Source organism: Desmodus rotundus, chromosome 1 (genome assembly GCF_022682495.2).
Source record: "Desmodus rotundus isolate HL8 chromosome 1, HLdesRot8A.1, whole genome shotgun sequence".
Taxonomy (NCBI): Eukaryota; Metazoa; Chordata; class Mammalia; order Chiroptera; family Phyllostomidae; genus Desmodus; species Desmodus rotundus.
This window is the reverse complement of record NC_071387.1, coordinates 14,610,044-14,633,334: the sequence shown is the minus strand read 5'-3', so window position 1 is coordinate 14,633,334 and position 23,291 is coordinate 14,610,044. Positions and strand designations below refer to the sequence as shown.

The window sequence follows — 23,291 nt, the reverse complement described above, 5'->3', positions numbered from 1 at the left end:
CCCTTCTCTGGGCAAGGCCTTGCCACAATCCTGCCTCTGCATATGCAAGGCCGCCAGGCCACCAAAGAACAGCTCCAGGGGCGCAGGGTGACCAGGGTTCCCAAGCTCCATACCCCAGTCACTGTGAAAGCTCCTTCAAGGAAGGGATCACGTCCATCTTGCTCACCACTGCGTCCAGCACCTGTGTACTGCCTGGTACCTAAGTAAAGGAGGGGGTGCATTTCACCATCACAATGCTTATGCCAGCAAGACAGGGAGACGTTTTTTTATATTTGCCTGTTTCCCCACTAGCCTGGGAGTTTCTTGATCACAGAAACCTTTCCTTAATCATTTCCATATCCTACTAATTAGTATAGTGCCCCGTGAAGGGTAGGCAAAGCATTTGTTAAATGAATGAATAGAGAGATGGGCGGGTTAGTGAATATCCAAATATATGCTAAGTTTCATAAATTCAGGCTGACTTCATTTAGAATAATGACAGATCTGCTGAAGACTAAGAGGAATTTTCTTACATCCATGGCATGTATTTGCCAAGGAAATGAAAAGTGTAAACGTGAGCGCTGATAAAATGTCTAAAATAGAATTCTATTTCACGTCAGAGCAGAAAAAGCTCTTAAAGATCATCTAGTTCAAAGAGGCCCAGCTTTCTTTTTCAGAAGGAGAAAACAAGCTCAGAGAGGAAAGGCATTTGGACAAATCCCTGGGCTTGCCTCTGGACTGGGCAGGATTAGAACCCAGGGCTCTTGGCTGTGACCTCAGCATCCTCTCACTGAGCTGGTGGTCTCAACCCTTTAACATTATCACTGGCAAGATTTCCTGGGAATTCCAAGCCCCCCACCCCCCACCCCTTGGTACTCCTCTGACATGTCCGAGCTTCCTGTAATGACAATGTATTGCATTTACAAACTGGAATTAAAAATATGTACATAAATATAATGAATTTGAAATATTCTTAACAGACTAAAAACATATATTTATATGTGACCGATAACACAGAACTTACAAAAAGAGTTTAATCTCTTCATTAAAGTGGTTCCCATAGGGGAATTCATGTAAATAGATTGTGATCATGCTAATGACTAGAACTCTATTATCAGCTATAGATGAGTTGCAATGGTTTAAAAATATTTATCCTTTATGTCTCCTAGGTTCCACTAATTGAATTCTCATTTTTTGTTACATTCATTCTCACTCCATAAGTGCTTGGGATAGAAAATAACAGAATCCCTCGATTATGAACAATATGATTTAGTCTTGTATCGGGTTCCCCTAAATCCCTTCAAAGCAGACCATGCCTTCACAGGAATCGTGGAAGGCTGGTGGGCCGGTGAAATGGTTCACAATGTGGGTACTGGAATCATCTGGCTTTGGATTTAAATCAGGATTTTCTGCCTGTCAGCACGTACAGTTTGTATGAACTTGACCAAGTCTCTGAGTGTGTTTCCTCTAATGAGTGGTGTCACCTGTCTGCTGCAACGATCGGTGATATATTTCAAAGTCCTCCGAGGACTCTCTGGCACATTTCTTCTTGCTGAAAACATCACAACTATCGTTTGTGTTCCTATCATTCCTGAATAAAAGGGGCCGATTTAGTATCTTGTATTGGAAAGAAAAAACGCTTTCGAGATGAAGGATGGTCTCCATTTCGGTGTACGCCCTTTGTGAAGAAAGGAACCTCAGATTCTTTATCTGCAAATTGGAGCAGCTTTAATGAAATAATCGGCAAGGCCAATCCCTGTGTTGCTGGAACCAGCACCTGTTGCCTTTCGCTGTGGTTCCTCCTACCGCAGAGACAGAGGCACAGAGGCCGCAGCCATTGGCCAGGGTGTGCTTGCCTGCTCGGTCCCCGCCCCACCCTGCTCAGAGGAGCTTGTCACCTGCCCCGAGGGTGCTAGATGAGAGCAAAGCCTTCTTCCCAAGTCAGCCCGGCTGTCTGCCTCCCACCTGTCATCCTCCTATGATTCCATTTTCACTTGCTTCCAATGCGGTCATCACTTACCATCACAGGCCAGGGACACTGGCTGCTGTTCATTTTCTTATTTACTCTTCTCGTTGCTATGGCCGTGGAAAGACATCTCCATGGGCCCCCAGAGCACTAAGGAAGTGTGCAAGGCACTCCTGTTCAGACTCTGAGTGGGTGACCTACCTAGAGCCTCTCCCCTTCACTTCTAGGCTGCTGGGGTCCTCCAGCTCAGGGCCAGGCTTTGGTGGGGGGACACACAGGCTAGACATAACATGACTAGGGGCCTGCTTTGTCCTGGGACTAGTGGAAGACACTGAAATAAGTTATTGTATGTCACCTCACAGGTCACACCCACGACTAGTACAATGTGGAAGGTGTCCCCATTGTAAAATAAGAAAACCGAAGCTCAGACATGACTAGTCACTTGCCCAAGGTCATAGTCAGGTCTCCAAAGCTCATGTTCTTTCACAGAATCACAAGACATCACAATAATGGGCATAACCGTACGGGCAAAAGAAATGAGAGCTGCCTTTAATCTTGACAATGATCATGCGCAAGACCACAAGGGTAAGAGAAGAAGGCAATCTCCAATCTCATCCTCCTGATTTCTGAAATTTCACTATATCTAAAGGTTAAGAATTGATATTCCAAATAGCCAGTGGTCAAATGAAAATACTTTATGCAGGGTTGTACTGAATTCATAATACCTATATAATGAAGGGCAGCTGGATTGATTTTCTACTAGTAGGGGTCAGACACAGGGGTAACATCATATCTTCTGCTAATTGAGCATCTACTATGTGTTGACCTTAGCCAAATAATTTCTGGTATCCATGACAACATGGGGAGGAAAGCTTATTGGCTCCACTTTAAATAACACAAAGTTGAGGCTTGGAGACGGTGAGTAAGCTGCTAAAGGTTATGAAGAGAAGAGTGAACATCCCAGCCCAGCATCTTTCTGATTCTTCCTTCCCAAGCTATGGGATGACTCTTAGAGGCAATGCTTTACAAAAGATGGAAAAGAGCACAGAAATAGGAAATCGGAGGTTTTGAAGGGAAATCTACCCCGTAAAAGATTGAATTATTGGTGTCAAGTCCTCATTTCTCTGTAGTAGTACTTTCGCCATAGCTGATGGTGAGAAGAATACAATTTCTTCCCTAGTCTTTGTGTTCAGGCTTGCCACGTGACTCGATTTGTCCAACGGGATATAGCAGTTGGGACGTAAGCTAAGGTTTAAATTGTGCAGTGCGGCTAGGCTTGATCTCTTGTATCCCTGCCTCTTGCCAGGAGCAGACCGTGTTCCAAGTAGTAGCCGATCCCAGAAGGGTAAGGGGCATGTGGAACAGAGCTGGATACCATGTGAGCTTAGAGCTGAGTGCAGATTACATCAGCCCAGCCAGATATGTAACAAACAGCAAATTGCTTACCGTTGTTGGAAATAAAGTACTGTTGTTTGTTAGGCAGCATGAATGTAGCCAAAGCTGCTGATGCACCTTAGGTGTATATGTCATCGTCTCCATGAATAATGGTCCCACTTTCTTCCCAAACTGGAAACCTTAGAAACATCTTTGACTGGACTCTAATTGTTTTACCTACAACATGCAAATGGTAGCTGAGTCCTTCTGATTCTATCTCTTTGTTGTCACTCAGATCCACCACTTCCCATCCGTCCGCACTGCCGCTGCCCCGGTGCGGGCCCTCCACGTTGTCCATGTGCACTGCCATGGAAAAAGCCTTATCACCGGGGACCTGCTCTCATTGCCCCCATCTAAACTCACTGGATGCCAGTTAACTTCCCAAAGAACAGCTGCACCCCACAGCTCAACCGAAACACTCTCAGTGGCTGCCAGCTGCTTTCAGAGTAGAGTTCATACACCCTAGTCTCACATTCCAAGCCCTTCATGACTGGCCCCTGCCAATCTTCCCAGCCTTACCAATTACTCTTCCTCCTTTGCAGCTTTCATGCTCTAACTTCCTCTGGGTTTGGTCATCAGAACAGAACGATCTGAGACCCACCTGCAGGCTAGCACCTGCTCCTTGCAGCAGGTCTGCCCTGAGAAAAGCAGAGCCTGCGAACAGGAGAAAGGCAGGTTCAACAGAGGAGAGACCATGGGTTGAGAGCGACTAAGAGGTGAGGGGAAGGTTAAGTGGCACAATGACTCCTTGGTAAAGGAATGAGATGACCTGGGCAGTTTTAGATGCCAGCAGTATCGCCAGGGAATACATCTTATAATGCTGACCCTTGGGCACCCTGGGGCAAATTGTTTTACTTTTCTTGGCCTCAGTCTCCCCATCTATAAGATGAGTTGCTAGTAATCAGAGACACCCAAATACCCTCCCAACCTTATTAAAATCCCAGTCCTCATTCCCTCCTTCAACACACTCTAGTCTTTTGAAGTCAGGATCCCCCAAGGGCCTGGAGGAGGGGACAGGATATGGGTGGGAGGGCTAGGAGTTACCGGGGAAGAAACACATGATGGAAGGGAAATAATAAGAGAATAGAATTCAGACACTTATGAAGTGAGGATAACTTCTTTAGAGGTCTACACAGCCAAATGTGCTGTGTGACCTGGGGCAGGTACCACCCTCCCTGGGATTCAGCTTCTTCTCTATCTGTATTGCAAGGAGTTTGGTCTTGATAACATCTAAGCAACCTCCCTTGGCCATCTCTGATGTCCCTGTTGTCCTCACACTGCCGGAATAAGACGTGTTAGCCTTGTTCTTCTCAAAGCACTTGAGAATACTTGGACACCAGCATTGCAGCTGCTCGCTCCTCATTGTCACCCACCGCATACCTCTGGGAGCAAGAACAAGAAAAACAATAGAGGCCAAAAAGTTTTGGTGGTACAAGGGGGTAATTGGATCTGATGGAGATCAGAGGCCTTAATTGAGGCTACGTGAAGATTAATTGGCATTGACCCAGCTCATGTGGGCAGCCATGTGGGGTGGCCTGGGCTCTGGGAGGCCACCAGCCAGGTCACACCAGGGCCCGAACTTCAGGGTCTCAACCAGGGTGACCCCGCTCCACTGGCTCCATTCTGTCTCTTCCTAGCCTCCTCTATCTCTGGGTGCACCACTCACACAATTATCCACAAATTCATGCTGGGAAGAAAAGCATGTGGGTGAGAGACTCCCTGAAAATTATGGCTGATTGAGAAGGGAGGAGGGTGAAGAAACCTCACTACCAGATGCAGCAGACACAAAATGCACATGTCTCCAACATCCAGGAAGGAGCTGGGATTGACCAATCTGGGATTCCTGACACAGATGCACAGAGCGGGGCCTGCTGGGTGGGGGGTCACCCTCTCCGAACCATTCCCCACCCTTCATCCCAGAGCTCTGCATCATCCATGCTGCTCATGTGAACCTGGGAGGGATGGCAGGACACGGGATACAGCCTGGTGTAAGGGAATCAGCATTGGCCTGGGAATCAAAAAGACCCGAGGCTGAATCCTTGGTCTACTATGTATGACATGAGTATCTGGAATAAGTCATTGTACTTCTCTGCACCTCAGTTTCCTCATCAGAAAATGGGCGTCTTAAGTCCAATTTTAAAAACTGGCACAAGGATCAGAGATACATTGCAAAAAATCAATGACCACATCGCCAGACAGGGAGGCAGCATTCACTAAGCGGAGGCATTGTGGTGGTGTCGTCGTTGCTGTTACTACTCTTACTGCCAGCACTGCAATCACCGTTGTTGCCGCTGCCCAAGCTGGGCGAACTCTGGCCCTGACCTCCCTGGGTTGTTGCCCTCGTCCCTCCTGGTTGCAGCTCCCCTCCTGGGCTTCCTGCTGTTACTTCTTCTCTTCTCCCATGGTTCTTGCCTCATTCTGATTCAGATCTGACTTCTTTGGACCAGTTTTTGTTCTCTGGACCACTCCTCTGTGCCTGGCACAGGGGGGATCAGGGCACAGTGATGCATCCCCTCAATTCTCTACCTTCCAGCTGCTGACATTCAAGGGTGGAGACTGAGAGGGAGCTGCATCACTACCACATGGTGTGATCACAAGGTGTGACTGGTGATGGAGGGGGAGTGTGTGTAAAGGGCCCCAAGGTCAGGACACATCAGGGAAGAGGAAGGGTAATAAGAATGAGGGGACACTGAGATTCCTAACTGCCAGACAGTGTTGGGAGTTCTTTATTTATACCAACTCATGTGACTCCCATGACTAGCCTGTGTTAATAGGTTCTATTTTCAACACCTTCTTCCAGATGAGGGGACGGAGGCCCAGAGGGGTTAAGTAACTTGCTTGCCTAAGGTCAAAATGCTAAGAATGTCGAGCCAGGACTGGAATCCAGCCAAGCTGGTTCCAGAGACCCAGGCTGTACTTCTTCCCTCTCAGGGGGAAGGAGGAGTTTTCCAGACGCAGGCAACAACAGGTGCAAAAGTAGGTCACAGTGTGAATGGGAAATTGCAGGCCCTTCTGTTTCTCCGAATCAGTAGGGTTCCCACACCAGCTGCATCAGCAGAGCCAGAGGGTTTAATAGACACTGAGAAACCCTGCCCTAGTTCTGCAGGGGTGAGGCAACAGCCTCCGGGAACGCTCCCTGTCCCCTCTCTGCAAAGGCAGTCATTCTCAACTGATGAGTCCAAGAATTGTGCGCGGAAAGAGGCAGTTTACAGAAGAGCAGACGGGCACAGGAGTCAGAAGAGGGTTTGTACGCTGCGTTCGTCACCCAGGGTCTCCATGACTCTGTATTTCCTGTCTCTGGCCACGACTCAGTTTCCTCAATTCTACGGTGAGGTTAATCGTGCCCGCCCCATCCCTGAACAACATGAATGATGCTCTATTCTTTGTATGGGCTCATAAACATAACCTGCTCTTGCTATGGTTATGATTAGGGCGCTGGCTGTCTTACCATTAGTGCCTAACTGTAGCCCCTCATCCTGGACCCCTTGGTTATATCCTGGTGAAAAGGAAAAGCCAACAGCTGCTTATGGATCACATTAAGCTGACAGGTTTGATCCAACTTTCCACCTTTAATCCATCCAACCATTCTGTGACGCAGGTGCTAATGTCATCCTGAGTTTACAGATGAGGAAATGGAAGCCCCCAGGAATTAAAAGTGACTGGCCCCTAGGACACACAGCAAGAAAGAAACAGGGTCAAGATTCAAACTCAGGTCCGCTTGACTCTGGAGTCAGACCTGCCCACACTAGACCAGGTAAGATAAAGGAGGTTCAGCATGACCCTGCGTCTCACTGAAAATGACCCACCTTGGTGGCCCTACCTGGCCACTTACCACACCTCTAGTGCAGCTCACAGGGGTATAGATGAGACAAGGTTATACGGTCCATGTCAATGCCATGGGACCCTGCAGCTGTTACCCCACCAGTTAATAAGTGGCCTTTCTGAAGCCCCTTCTTCTCTGTCAGTCTCCTCCTTCTTACCTAGAAGATGGAGAACACAAGCCCTGTCCTCTCCCATTTACAAGGATGCTGTGAGGATAAAATATAGACTTAGTCTATTGAGAACACATGATGATTTATCATGCACTTGTTCCCCGCTTGAACAAAACCTGAAACAGCAAAGTGAAAAATACAAAATAAATTAAGCAGAGAGTAATTACTCATTTTGCAAAAGAGTTCTTTACAAAAGAGATGCATTGATGGCTTTTTCAAGCATCAGCTATCTTTATGAGTTTAAAGCCAAATTCATTTATAAAATTAAAGTAAAAGGAGCAATTATTTTCCAGATGTGCACTGAGTACAGCGGACCACGTGCAGCACATGACCTGCTCATGCCCTCAGTGCCATTAAGCAAGGGGTCCAGACGCCCCCCAGATGGGACCTTTGCTTTTGTCTAGTCAGGGATTGGAAAATGAAGAGAGCCTGTGGATAGCATGTGACTTTTGCTTCTGTTTCAGAGGGTCCCTTGCTCAGAGTGACCTCAGCCTCAGCTACATAGGCAGATGGTCAGGGTCAGGGAGAGCTTCCATGAAAACTGGAGATTTGTCATTTCCAGGTCTTTCCATCTGGAATATTACACCATTTTACATAATGTGCACATTCAGCCGAACCCAGCTAATTTTCACTTTTCTAATCTCACTGCTGATTATATTCACATTCCTGTTCTTGCTCTCCCCCTCCTCCGGGCCTCTCTTCTCTTTCATGGTTCTCCCCATCCCCCACCTGTCTTTCTTTCTCTGTCTTTGTGTTTTTGTAGCTGCCTCAGTTTCTCTCTTTGGTCTCAGCTTCTCTTTCTCTTTCCCTCTGCGTGTGCTCTCTAGCCCTGGCTGTCTGTCTGCTTTTCTCTACACCCTCCTTTCCTTTATAGCACTGTCAGTGAAGCCCAAGGCAAACCCCCAGACCTTAACCTCCTCCATCCACAAAAGGAGTCAAGAAAGGAGAGTCTGTCTACTTCAGGAGTTAATCTGAAGATGACGTAAAACATGCATGTAACGGTGCCTCAAACAAAGGTTACGTTCACCTCCTGTTAACTCCATCCCCCCTTTCTTCTTCCTCTTTTTCTCAATTTCTCCCATGTCCCTCCTCTTCATCTCTCTTCCCTTCCCATCACCCCCCATCGTCTTTGCCTTGTTCTCCCACAAGCACACTCAAGCCCCGCCCCTCACCCCATGCCCTGGCCAGCTCCCACTTTCTGGCAACAATTTAATTGAAAAAACATTGCAAGTTCCCATCAGTTTCTCTCTTTTAAAATTGAATTTATTGGAGTGACATTGGTTAATAAAATAATATAGGTTTCAGGTGGACAGTCCTGTAATACATCATCTGTATATTGGATTGTGTGTTCACCACCCCAAGTCAAGTCTCCTTAGAAACCATTTTTACACCACACCGACCGGTATATGACAGAGAATCGTTGTGAATCATTAAAATTAAGCAGCGTGTGTCCAAGGGGCCTGCTCCGGGCTTCACTAGGGAGTCAGGCTCGGCCGTTAAGTCCATTTTCAGTCGTTAGAGAGTTTGAGCAGGCTGTGCACACCGTCCATGGAGAGGCCACCTGCCTGCGCTGAACTTGGGTGAAGCAGCCTGCATTCTGGATGCCCCGTCCTGAGGGACAACCCTGGTGTGCCTCCCCACCGCTGTGGCCACTACAGAAACATTTAGCCAAGTGTCAGTACTGTAACCAAGAGGCTTGGATGGAAATACACACAATACACACACTCCTCATCAGAGGTGTCCTGTCAAGAGAGAGGAGAAAGGACAGTGTGGTACAATGGGCTGGCTTCCTAAAGATGGCATCAAACCACCAGAAAAGGCTATTGCTATTGCTAAGTGCTGTGTTTTAAGTGGCTTTGTGGAATCCCCTTGTGCTCAGAATCTGTCATCACACCTTCCAATTCATCATGGTTAAACCTTTTGTGGGTTAAGCATTGCCAACAGTGGAGGTTCTTTTTGCCCCTAATTCAATAATTCCCATGGGTTGAATATGTGTATTTGCCATATAATGTAGCAGGTACTTTGTATTGATTATAATCATCACAATAACCTAGCAAGGTGAATACCTTTTCTTCTGATGAAAAAGAACAGGAAATTGAGGCGTGGGGGGAATTAAGCAATTTGCTCAAAACCATACCACTACTTAGAAGCAGAGCCAAGGTTTCAACCCAGGTCTGTCTGAATTCGATGCCTGGACTCTATCCATTTTGCTTTGGCTGCCTCTCCAAAAAAAAAAAAACCAACACAGAGCCCACCAAGTAGGCAGCTTGACCTTGAGCAAATTAAAGGTGGTAGCAGTGCCTCGTCTTCTTCCCTCCTGGTGACTGACTCAATCTGGGAACTCAATGTTTGTGAAAGACAGACAAAAATGAAGCTTACATGGAACCAGCCCTGCCCCCGATGCCCCGCACTGAAGCACTTATTTGCATGAATGAGTGGATCTTATCATAAGCCTACAAGACACATCTGGGAAAGCTCTGCCAGAAGCCAGTACCGCCTTCACATGTTGTAAAGACTCTTGAAGGCATTGGCCCAAGTTGCAGCTGGGAGCCTGCACCCCAAAGATAAAATATTTTGACTGCGTAAAACAGTCTCCAGTACTAGGGAAACCAAGTTTCAGCATGGTAGGCAGGAGACCTCCACTATGCTGCTCAGTTACCCAGTGACTTGGGTGAGGCTGTGAACTTCACCCTTGTCATCTGTAGAAGGAACAGATTGGACTAGATGGTCTACAAGATTCTTCTCGGCCCTGGATCTCTGTCCTTTGACCCCTCAATGTGCCCCTGCAGAAGAATCTTGAAAGGCTTCTCAGGAGGAGGGTTGGAGAGGCCACTGTGCTGAAGTAACAATACTCCCTCCTCAAGTTTGAGGGGGCACTCAGGGTTGTGCAAATGCAGGGTTGACACCCAAGAATGAGCACATCCCAAGATTCTGTGCCTGAGACACCTTACTCACCTCACTTAAGTCCCGACCCTGCTGGGATAGTTACAGCAAAGCTCTAGTTGACTCTCTCCCTTGCATCACAATTTCGTGCCAGTGTTTCCCTTCTCTGTCCTCCTAAGTCACCAGCATCTGCTATGAACTGAATGTTTGTAGCCCCCCCCAATTCCTATGTTGAAGCACTAATCCCCAATGCAATGGTACCTGGAGATGGGGCCTTCAGGAGGTAATTAGGGTTAGAAGAGGTCACAAGTGTGGCACCCCCACGATGGGGTTAGTGGTCTTGTAAGAAGTGGAAGTGAGAGAGAGCTCTCTCACTCACACACACACGGGAAAGTTCCATGGGAGGACATAATGAGAAGGTGAGAAGTTGACCATTGCAATCCAGGAAGAGAACCCTCACCAGGAACCGATTCTGTGGCATTGTGATCTTGGACGTCTAGTCTCCGGAACTGTGAGATATAAGTTTCTGTTGTTAAAGTCACCCAGTCTATGATATTTTGTTGTGAGAGCCTGAGTAGACTAAGACAGTGTCATCCTCTCCTTGGTCCTTTCTTCTTTTTAGTCCTCACCTGAGGATATATTTATTGATTTTTAGAGAGAGAGAGAGAGACAGAGATAGAGACAGAGAGTAACATAGATGTGAGAAACATCAACCAGTTGTCTCCCACATGTGCCCCAACTGAGGATCAGACCTCAACCTCAGTATGTGCCCTGACAGGGAGTCGAACTCACAACCTTTTCGTGTACAGGAGGATACTCAAACCAACTGAGCAACCCAGCCAGGGCTCCTGGGTTCTTTTTGTATACACAGTGTGAAAACTGGTCCTGGAGCTCATTCTCATGGAAGGACGTCAGTGACTCCTTATCTCCGATGTCAAAGCATGAAAACAGCTCATTCAACAGCAAGTCCCAACAGACAGAGAGGGCAGCTGCTTTGGCTCACTACCCCCAATACAGAGCATGGTGCCTGGCACATAATCGGTGCTCACTAAATAACTGTGATGAATTAAATACAATATCTGAATTCCAAGCACTCTTTCTACCTCCACGGTTACTACCCTGGCCCGGGCCACCATCATCTCTGGCCTGGATTATCCCATCAGCCTTCTAAGGCGCCTTCCTCCTACCACTCTTGCTCTGTCCCTACATATTTTTGTCAATAGAGTGGCCAGAGAGAGCCTCTTAAAAGGGAAGTTAGATGACATAAGTCTGCAACTCATGAGGCGCCCATTGCATTCAGATTGAAAGCTGATACCCTTCCAGTGTTCTCAAGGCCCCACAGGCTCTGACTCTTTGGCCTCTCTATGAACCCATCTTATATTCTAATACCCGGTGAAGCTGAGCCACCTTCTCCTCCATGATCTTCCTCAAATATATGAGACACAATCTGCCCTCAGGGCCTTTGGACTGGCTGTCCCCTCTGCCTGGACTATGTTGTCCCCAGATATCCACAAGCATGCTCTGTCCCCTTCGCCTCTCTTGAGCTGTCTAATTAAATTTACAATCATTTCTCTCTTCCATATGCACCACCCCTTCTTCTTGCAGTCTTTAAAATAAAAACAGCATATCCTCTTCTAACATATATACAATTTCTGTGTTTGTAACTGCATACATTCTAATGACTTGTCTGCCCCTGCCCTCACTAGAACGTGAGCTCTGCAATGGTAGCAATTTTTATCTGTTCTGTTCATTGTCAGCACCTGACATCCTGATTACATTAGGTGCTTGATAAATACCAGTTGAATGCCAAATGAACAAATACATGAATGAATGAATAAATAGTGAAGCCAGTTCTCTAACTTGGATGTCAAAGCAGTGAGACAATCTACAAGAACAGGGGTTGACAATTTTTTTTTCTGTAAAGGGCCAGTTGGTAAACATTCTATGTTCTGTAAGCCATAGGGTCATGGCCACTCGACTCTGCCGTTGTCGCACACAGTCATAGGCATTATGCAAGCTAGTCAGCATGGCTATGTTTTGACAAACCCTTATTTATGAAAAACAGCCACTGGCCTGTGGGCTGTAGTTTGCTGACCCCTGCACTTGACTAAACGCTATCTGGCCAGACACTGGGTCTGGTTTTGCTCCCTGTCGAATCCCAGTACAAAGTATAGTACCTACCCCAGCACGTTACTCAATAAATGTTTTGAATGACATGACATGTACTTGAAATATAGTTCTGGTCTTCACACTACATCACAGCACTGTGACCCTGAACTTGCTGCAATAATGTAAGTGTTCTATATCTGTGCTCTCTGATATGCCAGCCACAAGATGTAGCCAGCCACGGAGCACCTGAAATAAGGTAAGTATGAATTAATTTACATATGGCTAATAGCTACCATATTGGACAATGTAGCTCTATCACAATCATTCTACTGCTCCATAATCCAACTCCAGTCCATCCTCCTTCGGAAAGCTTTCCCTGACTGCTAAGGCTCACAGTGCATACTATTCTCTAGTTCTACCCATGATGTCACAAAAGGCAGGAGGTCCTTCCTTCTTTCTGCTCTGTGGTACTCCATTGTGTAAATGTACCGCAGTTTTTTGATCCACTCATCTACCGATGGGCACTTAGGCTGTTTCCAGCACATGGCTAAGTGAACTAAGCCAATAGGTGAAGGACAAATACCATATGATCTCACCTGTAAGAGGAATCTAATTAACAAAACAAACTAATGAACAAAATAGAACCACAGGCATGGAAACATGGAACAACTGACAGTGACCAGAGGGGAGGGGAGATGGGGATAAGGGTGGAAAGAAGGGGAAAAGACTAGTTAAAGAGCATGTATGAATGACTCATGGCCATGGACAATGGTGTGGAGATTGACTGTGGAAGTGGGGGGTGGGATGGGTGGAGGAGGGCAAGGGGGAAAAATTGGGACAACTGTAATAGAAAAATAATTTTAAAATCTTAAAAAATGATAATACATAAGTAACAATAAAAATAAAGATGATACAAAAAATTCTACAATGCTCATTCAATTCATGTTTTGATCACCACTATAATAATAGCTCATGTTTGTTGAGCTTTGTGTACAAAACATTGTACTAAGTGCTTAATATGCTTTATCTAGGTCAATCCTCATAATAACCCTCTGAAGACTGATATGCTGATATTGTTAGCATCATTTTACCATTGAGAAAAACAGAGGCTCAGCAAAATGCCCAAAGTTGTGCAGGTCCAAAATGAAGGTGCTGGGATTTGAACCTTAGTCTATGTGAATTCAGAACTCAAGTTTCTGACCACCACAACGTACTTATTAAGAGTAGAAACTTAGGTCGGTCCCAGTATGCTATGTGAATGCTTTCTGTCCTTCAATAGGTCAGGAAGCATGGGTCATCCTCTTACTACATCCTCCAAAGCCAGAGTTGGGCAGAGCATTGCTTTCGAAGAAGTTTGCAGTACAAAGAATTTGAGAGCAATAAATAAACTCTAATGTAAATTCCTCTTGTGTTATAAATGGAGGAATGGAGGCCAAGAGAACAAAGTGACATGTCAAAGGTCATGCCATGAGTAAAAATTGCAGAGCTAGGAGTGAAGCCCATGGAATTTGTCTCCAAATCGAGTATTTCTCTTTGCATTCACTCAGTCTATTAGTCATTATCAAACATCAACAGTGTGCTAGACAATGGGCGGTTTGGGGACAAAGCAGTGAGTGACACAGACACAGCCCTTGCCTTTACACAGCGTACAGTCGCTCAGAGAGCTAGTAATTAAACAGTGCATCACACAAACAAGTTTATAATTACAAGCTGCAATTAGCTATTGATAGTAGAGGCTAGTGGTCAAGAGGTTAAACTCTGAAGCCAGACTTCTCGGATTCTAATCTAAACTTCACCGAGACTTCCCAGATGTGTGACTTTGGGAAAATCCATTAACTCACGTGATTTATTTCCCTCATCTGCACGTGGTGATGATAGGGCATTGAATTACAGACCTTTCCCAAGGACTTGTCTGGTAATTGTGGGTATTTTACGGTTATGATTGACAGCCTTTGTCCCTTACTGGTACATAAAATATTGGGGACATGTGTGTGTGTGTGTGTACCTACACATATATATAAATAAAAATAACTTGTTTCTTGGTTTAGTTAAAATCGGACTGTGTCCACTGCACAGGGTTTTTGAGAGGATTAAATGAGGTCATACGTGTGAAGTGCTTGGGAGAGTACGTGACACATAAGTTTGCACGGTTTAATGTGCATTATTATTATTATTTTCTATAAAGGAAAAATTCAATACATGAACGGAGCATAAAACATGGGGGAATAACCGAGTGTAGAGTGTCAGTGAAAACCTCCTTGAGGACGTGACATTTAAGCTGAAACGTGAAGGAGATGTGAAGGAAGGGAAAATGTGGCTCCTGAGAAATGGCCGTAGGTGGAGAGTAGATTTTGCATGTAGAGAACAGCACCTGCCAGACCCTACCAGACTGGCTACTGAAAAGGACTCACCAGCAACACACGTGGAACACGTCACAACACGGATTGTGTGTCCTCATTACACTCCCAACTCCAACCTATACTTGTACCTCCATCTCCTTTTTTCATACCCTGGTTTGTTGATAATCATTGGCCGTAAGCTATTACAATATATTTAGAAGTTTCCTGGAATCTTTTAAAACAGTAGGACATATACCATTTTTTGGAGGTTTAATATATTTTCATAATACACTTGTTGAATAAAATTAAATATAGACTCTCATTTAAATACCCTCAGACTAAATTTTTTTATGATAAAGTATACTCTTAAAATCTGAGAGCCTCCCTTTTTTTTGAAAAAAATACCCCCAAAATAATAATGAGAGAAATCTCAAATTATCTTCCTGTATGAAACTTTATGAAATTTCAGATCTCTCACAACCTATTTTTCCTTCAAGCTCAGAAGCAAAGATTGCCTTGAAACGTCGTGGAGTCAGCAAGTTCCCCAAAAGGAACCATTTCCCCTAGTCTGTTTTGTAGCCCATTCTAACCTTGTCCTTCCCAAGGTTTGAGCAGTCAGTCCTATTGCTTGCCACTGTGGGCTCTCTGAAATTTTATGACCTCATCTTTGACACAGATTGTCCTTTTTCAAAGGCCCTCAACCTTCTGCCACAACATAACATTTTACAACCCATTCAAACCAAATACAGCAAGACTCCCAAACAGAGATATAAAGCGGCTTCCCTACAAGTCATACATGCCGTCACAGCCCCACTCTTCCGTGCTGCTCTTTTCCCTTGTCCCCAGTGTAATTGGGTCATTTCATTGTTTTCAAGTCAACTTATTCTATAAATTCTTTGTCCAAAAGATTCACACCTTCCTCTGAGAATTCTCTACAAATACCTATCAAAGCAAGAATGCCAGAGTGCCTCTCTCTTTGCTAAGCAAACTCTCTCACACTGACTCCTCAGAACGGTAGCTTGTCACTCATTCTGGGTCCAAATCCCAGCTGTGATACTTAGTAAATGCATGACCTCGGGAATGCCAATCATCTACTTTAAGGCACAGCTTCTTCCATGGAAAATGGAAGCAGTAATAACTACCTGGAAGTGTTGTTATGGAAACCAAGATAGTTATATAAAGTTTCAGCATGATGCTTGATACGCAATAAGTGCATAATAAATTGTGTATGCTGTTCGTGAACCTCTCGATGTCTCATCAAAACTCCACCATGATGCTCTTAAATATAAGCTCTATCAGGCCATTGTCTAACACCCCCATCTGCTATGTATAGATAATGAACCTGCACCAAATGGATCAATCTGGTGAGATAAGTGAGATTTTATAATAAACATTAATTTCATGGACTTCAAGCAGAACAACCTTGGTTTGTGTTTATTGCTCGAACGGCTTTTGTTGGAAATGGTTTTTAAAAGTTTGATTCCATTATCTTGCATGTCTGAATAAATAAGGCCAAGGTCCATCAACTGACAATCAGTTTAGATGAGTTTTGTTTAAATCAGGTTCTAGTCAAGTTCAGGACCAAGGAATGATGCGGTACAGAGAGGATTATGGATTCTGAGAATCAGTGTGCCTCACTTCATGAAGGATTGATTTCCCCAATTGAGGCCCAGCAGAGTTGGACACAGACCAATCCTGAACAGATGAAACATACAGCTGACTTTAAGTTAGTTCAAGAAAGACTAGTACCTATCTCAAGAGAGAAGGTGACTTTCAGAAGAGAATCAGCTGTACCAGGTAGAAGTCTTCAGCAAAAAACACACTTAGCTCAAATGACATTGGTGGTGCCCAGTGAGCTATCCGTGGTCCTGCCACCAGAACACTGCATCCGATTCATTGCCCACGCCTTGACATTTCAGCAACTAAAACTTGCTCCTCATTCATTCACTCACTCATTCATTCATTCATTCATTCATTCATTCATTCAAGAAAAATGCATTGGTACAGGAACTGTTGCAATCCCTGTGATACAGCAATAAATAAAAAAAACAAAGGCCAAGTTCTTACAAAATTTATGTTCTCATATACAAATCTCTCTTTTCTGGTGTGACATAAAGTTGGCTCTCTCCTGCTTATTTAACTGCACGTCTCACCCATGCACTACTCAGCTGAAACCGTGCACATCTGCCCCACTGCCTAGAACGCCCCCAGGTTACAGTCTCCTTCAAGGTAGGGACATTCTCCATCTCTGTGAATTCTTGGACTTTACAACACTGTAAAGTCCTTGTGTCCCTTTAAACCTTAATAATACAGGGTTCGGCAGATAATAGCAACCATATGTGAACATTACAAATATTTACTAGGATGTAGGATATACATAGAACATAATTACACAGGGTGTATTTTCATTTCATTCCTATTGCAAATGAAAAGTGCTGCTGAAGACACGAAAAAGAAAACTGAACTTGATGGTGAACATGACTGAAGTTCATATCAATTTGAAAAGAAAATTCAATCTACTCTGAATGCCACTTAGAAATTGTTTCAATCATACTTATGCTCTAAGTTATTAGTGCTTGGGAGGTCATAGAAACATGAATTTTGAGCTGGAAAATATCTCAGGAATTATTCATGGTCATAATTTGTATCTCTCCACTAACTTACCTGAGTGACACTGGGCCACTGACTTAGCCTTGGTGGCCCTCAGTCTCCTCATTCGATAAGGCTAGATGGTCTCTACAGACCTTGACTGCATTAGAAGTATGTGTCCACTCAGCTCTTCGGTGGAGAGAAGGAATATGAAGTTCACAGTATGTGACATTACAGATATCAAATGGCAAATCGGTGGCAGGGCTGGCACTAGGATTGAGAGCCTGGGACTTTTTTCACTGAACAAGTTGAAAAGTAACGTGCAGACTCGATGAAAGTCCAGCAGATGGAAATGTCCAGATTATTCTAGGTATCATACCAGGTGGTCAGGTCCTCCAGAACAAGGACTATACAACTTATGTTTTCCTTACATACTGTAACACCATGGTGCATTTCTGGATTAAAGGTGCCTCATACAATATTTATTACATTACTTAAAATTCATTAAATTAATTCAATCAAGACACAAACGACTGAATGACTGATTATAAAAATAACGTTAGGCGGTATGTTCGGAGCGTGCACTGTATATTAGGCATTACACCAAGGGCATTTTAAATTTCGTTTTTCATTCTCACAACATCCCTGCAGAATAGGAACTATTCAACAAATTTTTGCATGTGTAAAAAATGAGGCTCTTATATGTTCAATGACTTGTCCAAGGCCCTCCATCCAGGAAACAGAGAAGCAAGGGTCTGAACCTGCTTCTGTATTACTCCAAAAGATAAGCCCAGTTCCATGCTGGTTCACTGAATGCTTGAATGAAGAAATAAATACATGAATGGGCTTATGACTAAATTAATTAGTGTCCTGCCGTTGTCTTGTGTGGTTTGGGCCATAGTATCAAAGATTTTGTGTGTAGAATTTAGCATGACACCACTCAGGTGCAGACCTTTAATAAAGATATTTCACAATGAGACTTACCCATGATGACATTTTTAAGAGACAAACCCCGATCATTCGAACTGTTTGGTGCTGCATGTTACGGGACTACAGCGAGTAGTCCTTGACTACGTACTTTGCATCTTCAGAGAGATAAAGAGGGAGGGTAGTCCGCTCTGGAAAGGAGCAAAATGCCACCCCCAGGCAACACCCGTACGCCTTCACTAAGCCTCCACGGAGGCACTTCTTTACCTTGGTCCTTGACTGGTCTGTTCTCATCCCACCACTGTTTGATGATAAATTTTCAATGATCAGGAAAATAAGCCAAGGTTGGTAATATTTACTACTTTTGTTGGTATAAATACCCCCACAATGGCCCATTCCCAAGTGATCTTCATGACATGACTGAACAAAGAATTGGGAAGAGATCCGAATAATCAACTCTCACGAGTCCATAGAAGCCAGCTCCAGCACACCATGGATCCCATTCCACAATTAGGCCTGCGAGTAGTGCTAACGGTTAAAATCCCTGGAAAAAACACACCTGAGCGGGGCTATGGCACACAGCCAGGAACACCTGGCCAGGCCCACACATGCATCAAGACAATTGTATATTCTTCAGCAGCAGCATCTCCCTCTTTCCTCCTTTTCCCCAGTCAGTTGGGAGGAACAACCCTTCCAGCTGACACATTCAATAAAACTTTTAAAGCATGATGGACAATGCCTGGACTCCATGACTTTGTTCAACCCTATATATCCCACCCACAGAAGAAGGGGATTATTTAAGGGAAGCTAAGCCAACTTCGACAGACCTAAGGCTTGAGATGTACAGGGCTTGGGAATTTAGCTTTTTCATGACACCCCACAAATCCTAATTCCTAATGGAAGGCAAAAGAGGGGAGGTCCAGCTGTTTCCTTGGGCTGGGGTGTTCTCACAAACAATCGGACAGGTGTGCAGGGTAGCTCCCCATTTCAGTGGCCGACATGGTTTTACTAAGTCCCTTGGTGGTTCTCACAACCTTCAGATCCTTGTCTCTAGGAGTTCTCTTCATTTGACCTTTCCAATTCATTTGACCCTGCCACTCCCCGAGTCCTCTTCCTCCGACCCTCGTGCAGCATACTCTCTAGATAACAGCACAGCTATACTGCTCTCTGGTTTCTGGAATCATTCTAAACTTTCCTCCTCTCTTTTTAATCATGAGGTTGCCTCTGCTAAAGCCCCCTTCCTTCGCATGCTCCCTACCGATTATATAAGGCTCGGTGAACAGGACATCTTCTCCATGAAGCATTTCTGAAATCCCCATCTAGAATACATTTCTCCCCGTTCTCCAGGCATGAGGTACTTTATTAGTGCCTGCTCTTGATTTACACCATATTGTGTCTTCTATGATAGCTGTATATGAGCATGGTCTTTTTATTTCTGTGAAAATGTGAAATCCATGAAGGCAGGAACATCGTCCAATTTGTCTGTGATTTCTCATAGCACTTAACACAGAGACTTATGAGTTTAGGAATTAAGAAAATCTTTCTTGAATTGAATCTAATAAATTGAAGTAAATTTTGCAGAGTGGGTCTGAGTCAAGCCCCATGAAAATATATGCAGGGAGCTTATGTGCCCATTTCTACTCTTGTAGAAATCGAGACCCTGAAACCTCGCTCCTACAGCCTTCCTCTTCTCAGGTTTGCCTCCTGCTCCCCTTCCCCCTCATTCCTGCTGGTGCTAAACCAATGACAAATTCCTGTGCTCCTGCCCCACAGCACTGGCCCTTGCCTGTCTACTTGCCTAGAAGGATCTTTCCCTTGATAGTGGCATGGCTTCCTCCTCTTCAAAAGTGCCCCCTCAAATGTCACCTTCTGAGAGAAGCCTTCCCTGACCACTGTCTATGTAATAACAAGCCCCATCCTGCCCCCAGCTTAGCACTCATATCCTTTGTGCTCTCCCCCAGCCTTTACCATCTCCTGACAGAACGCACACATCACACACACACCTACCTGCTTGTCTATCACAGCACTGTCCAACAGAACTTTCTACACTGATGGAAATGCCTACAGCTGAGTGGTCCAAGAGGTAGCACTAGTCACATGTAGCTATGGAACACTTAAAATGTGACGGGAAATGAATGCTTACTTTTGTTTAATTGTAATTAAGTTAAATTTAAATAGCCACATGTGGCTAATGGCTACCATGTGAGACAGTACAGATTTAATGTCTCCTTAGAATTTAAACTTAATTAGGGCAAAGATTTTGCCTCGTTTGTTTACTGCTGCATCCCCAATGCCCAGAAAAGCGCCTGGCTACTCAATAAATATCTGTCAAACGGATGAATACATGAATATGCTAGGAGCTTTCCACGATTAGCTCATTTAATCCTAAAACCAGGCTCGTGGGACAGAAACTATTTCCATTCTGTGGGACTCAGAGAGAGGAAGTGAGCTACTGAAGGACATCGGGTAGTCTGTGCCTGTGGCCAGCGTCTCCCCACACAGGATGAGTATGTTCTGGGGATCTGATGCACAGCACGGCGAGTACAATGAGCAACACTGTGTTACATATTGGAAAGGTGCTAAGATACTAAATGCTGTCATCACACAAAATGTGATATGTGAGGTGTTGGAGGTGTTAACTTTACTGTGGTAATCATTTCATACTATCTGCATGTGCACATATTAAGTTACCACACTGTGCACCTCACACTTACATAACATTGTTTATCAAGTATATCTCAAAAAAGCTGGGAAAATGATATAAAAAATGCACAGCTAGTAAGAGGGAGGCAGGATCTGAGCTCAGGAATGTCTGATGACATTCAGACACTTTCCTTTGTTCGAACTGAATGAGATGCTCTCTGTGGTCCTTTCTAACTCTGAAATTCTGTGGTTTCATAAGATTTTTCTCCCTCACCAGCCAGTGGCAGTACATAGTTTAAGCACCAATTGGATTGATGGACCTTTACATAAAGCCCCTTGCCGACCACTCAAAAACCATGACTTTTCAGGTAGAAGGAGTGCAAACGATCCCTCGACCCATATCCTCCCTCCCTCCACCTCCAGCCCAGCCCGAGGCTCACCAGTCTCTGGGTCGCAGAGCTGCTCACAGGCATCTGTTGTCCTCTGTCCGCAGAGGTCTCTCACCCACGGGGAGGTGGCATTGATCTGGTAATACAGGGACAGCTTGGCCGGGTTTAGCCAGTCGGAGATGTCCAGGTAGCTCCCTTCACTCACCACAAAGCTGCTCCCTGTGGATGAACAGAGAGAAAGACAGCTACTTTCTCCCTGATTTTAGGGTTCAGAGGTGTGTCACTGTTGATGCTGCAGGCCAGGAACACAGACAGGTGTGTACAAGTCACTCCCCCCCACATACACCCGAGCTCCCCTGTTCTCACTTGTCTGTCACATTTACAGAGCACTGACAATGTGCTGATCAAGGTGTCAACAGCCAGTAGAGACAGGGACAAATCAGACACAAGAGACAGTTCAACTTAATGATTGCAAGTCAGGCCCTTACGACTGAAAGAGACTTGGGTTCAAATCCTGAGTTCAGCCTTACCAGCCACTGATTTGGGGCAAGTCACTCAAGCCTCTGGCCCGTTTACATCTCCTGCAAATGGGAATATTGATGGGACCTGCCTCCTAGGGTTACTGTGAGAATGAAGTAAAGCAATGCACATAAAGTGCTCAGCCAGTGTCTGGCCTGTCCTAGCAAAGACTGATCCAATATTAAAGTTTAAAAGAAAAAGAAAGCTAATGTCCCTGCCACCTAGGCATCTCCTCTGGAACAGGGGCCACTATGCCAGGAGCCAGGTGGGTGGGTCAATGGGAAAGAGAAGCTGAGTGCAAGGGAAACAGCATAGCTTCCTGGCTGGCTGGCTTAGCTTTTTCTTTCTTTTTTTTTTTCATGAGAGAGAGAGAGAGTCAAAGAAATCCCTAGCACCTCCAAGAAAAAGAAGCAGCACCTGTGCAATGGAAAACACTTTAATGCTGGGGAACAATCGGGGAAGATGAGGGGAACTGGCCACTGCAAGTTCTATCAAAAGGGAGCAGCTGCAGCCTCGCCGTAGCCAGCGCCGGCTGCACGGGTCCGAAGGCCAGCGGTGGCAGGTCTCCAGATGTGCTTCAGGAGAGACTAAAAATTTAGGTTTTTATTATCATCAACCAATATTTAAACCATGGCTTAAATTTGTTATGGAAAGCTTGTATAGGCCAAACAAAAGACCCCAGCTTTGCACTTCATGTTCTAAAATGTTCTTCTTTAACACACACACATATATATATGCATGCACGTATACATATGTGTGTATACATATATGTATATATATGAATTACACACATATATGCACATACATATATTCTTGTGGGGACAAGGAAGAGACACCCATTCAGGATGGCTGCATATAGTGTGTAAATGGTAGTGTATGTATTTTTGCAATAAACCAAAGGCAAAATTTTACAGGGCAGAACTAAAGGTTCAAATAGGACCAGGCTCCGCAAAGCTGGATGTGGAGAGATCTTCTAGATTCACAGCAGATCTAGGGACCTCAGCAGCAGCAGATCTTAAATTATTTCATCATTAACACGATTTAGCTTCTCTCCCTGCACTTTATTCTCTCCTCCTCACTCTCCACCAACAAAATCTTTCCATGCATGCAATTCAAGTTTCCGAAGGAAGGACTCAGTTAATAGGCATCATATGGGATTGAGAGCAACCTTTCTGTCAGGTCCCATCAGACCCTCCTGACTGACCAATGGCTGGGCTCCTCTAAGCTCTGGTGCCCTGCTGTGGCTTCATGGACAATGGCCAGAGAGGTGGGACTTACCTGGCTGCCCTGAGAATCTAAGATTCCCTGAAAAGGTAAGGGCATGGCAGGAAAGGTTACCTTTTCTAACTCAAATGTCAGGATGTATATTATCCTCTAGAGTAAGTTCGTAAGTGAAAGTACAGCAGACAATGCGATTTTGGGTGAGGATGAAAGAGGAGTCTATGGGAAAGGCAAAAGAAGTAGATAGCATCAGACTCCGAGAGAAGAAAATGACCGTATGTGAAGTTGGCCTTAAAATCAT

General features: G+C 44.8%; 1 protein-coding gene across 5 annotated transcripts in view; it reads right to left on the bottom strand.

Moving 5' to 3' along the window:
• The window catches only part of ASTN2 (astrotactin 2), an 813,615-nt gene that overhangs the window by 443,944 nt on the left and 346,380 nt on the right, over positions 1 to 23,291 (bottom strand). For all 5 annotated transcript variants that reach the window (XM_053921242.2, XM_053921245.2, XM_053921243.2 and 2 more), the window contains one exon: positions 21,302 to 21,469. In XM_053921242.2, the coding sequence (XP_053777217.1) occupies positions 21,302 to 21,469 (168 nt within the window). The remainder of the gene's footprint in view (positions 1 to 21,301; positions 21,470 to 23,291) is intronic.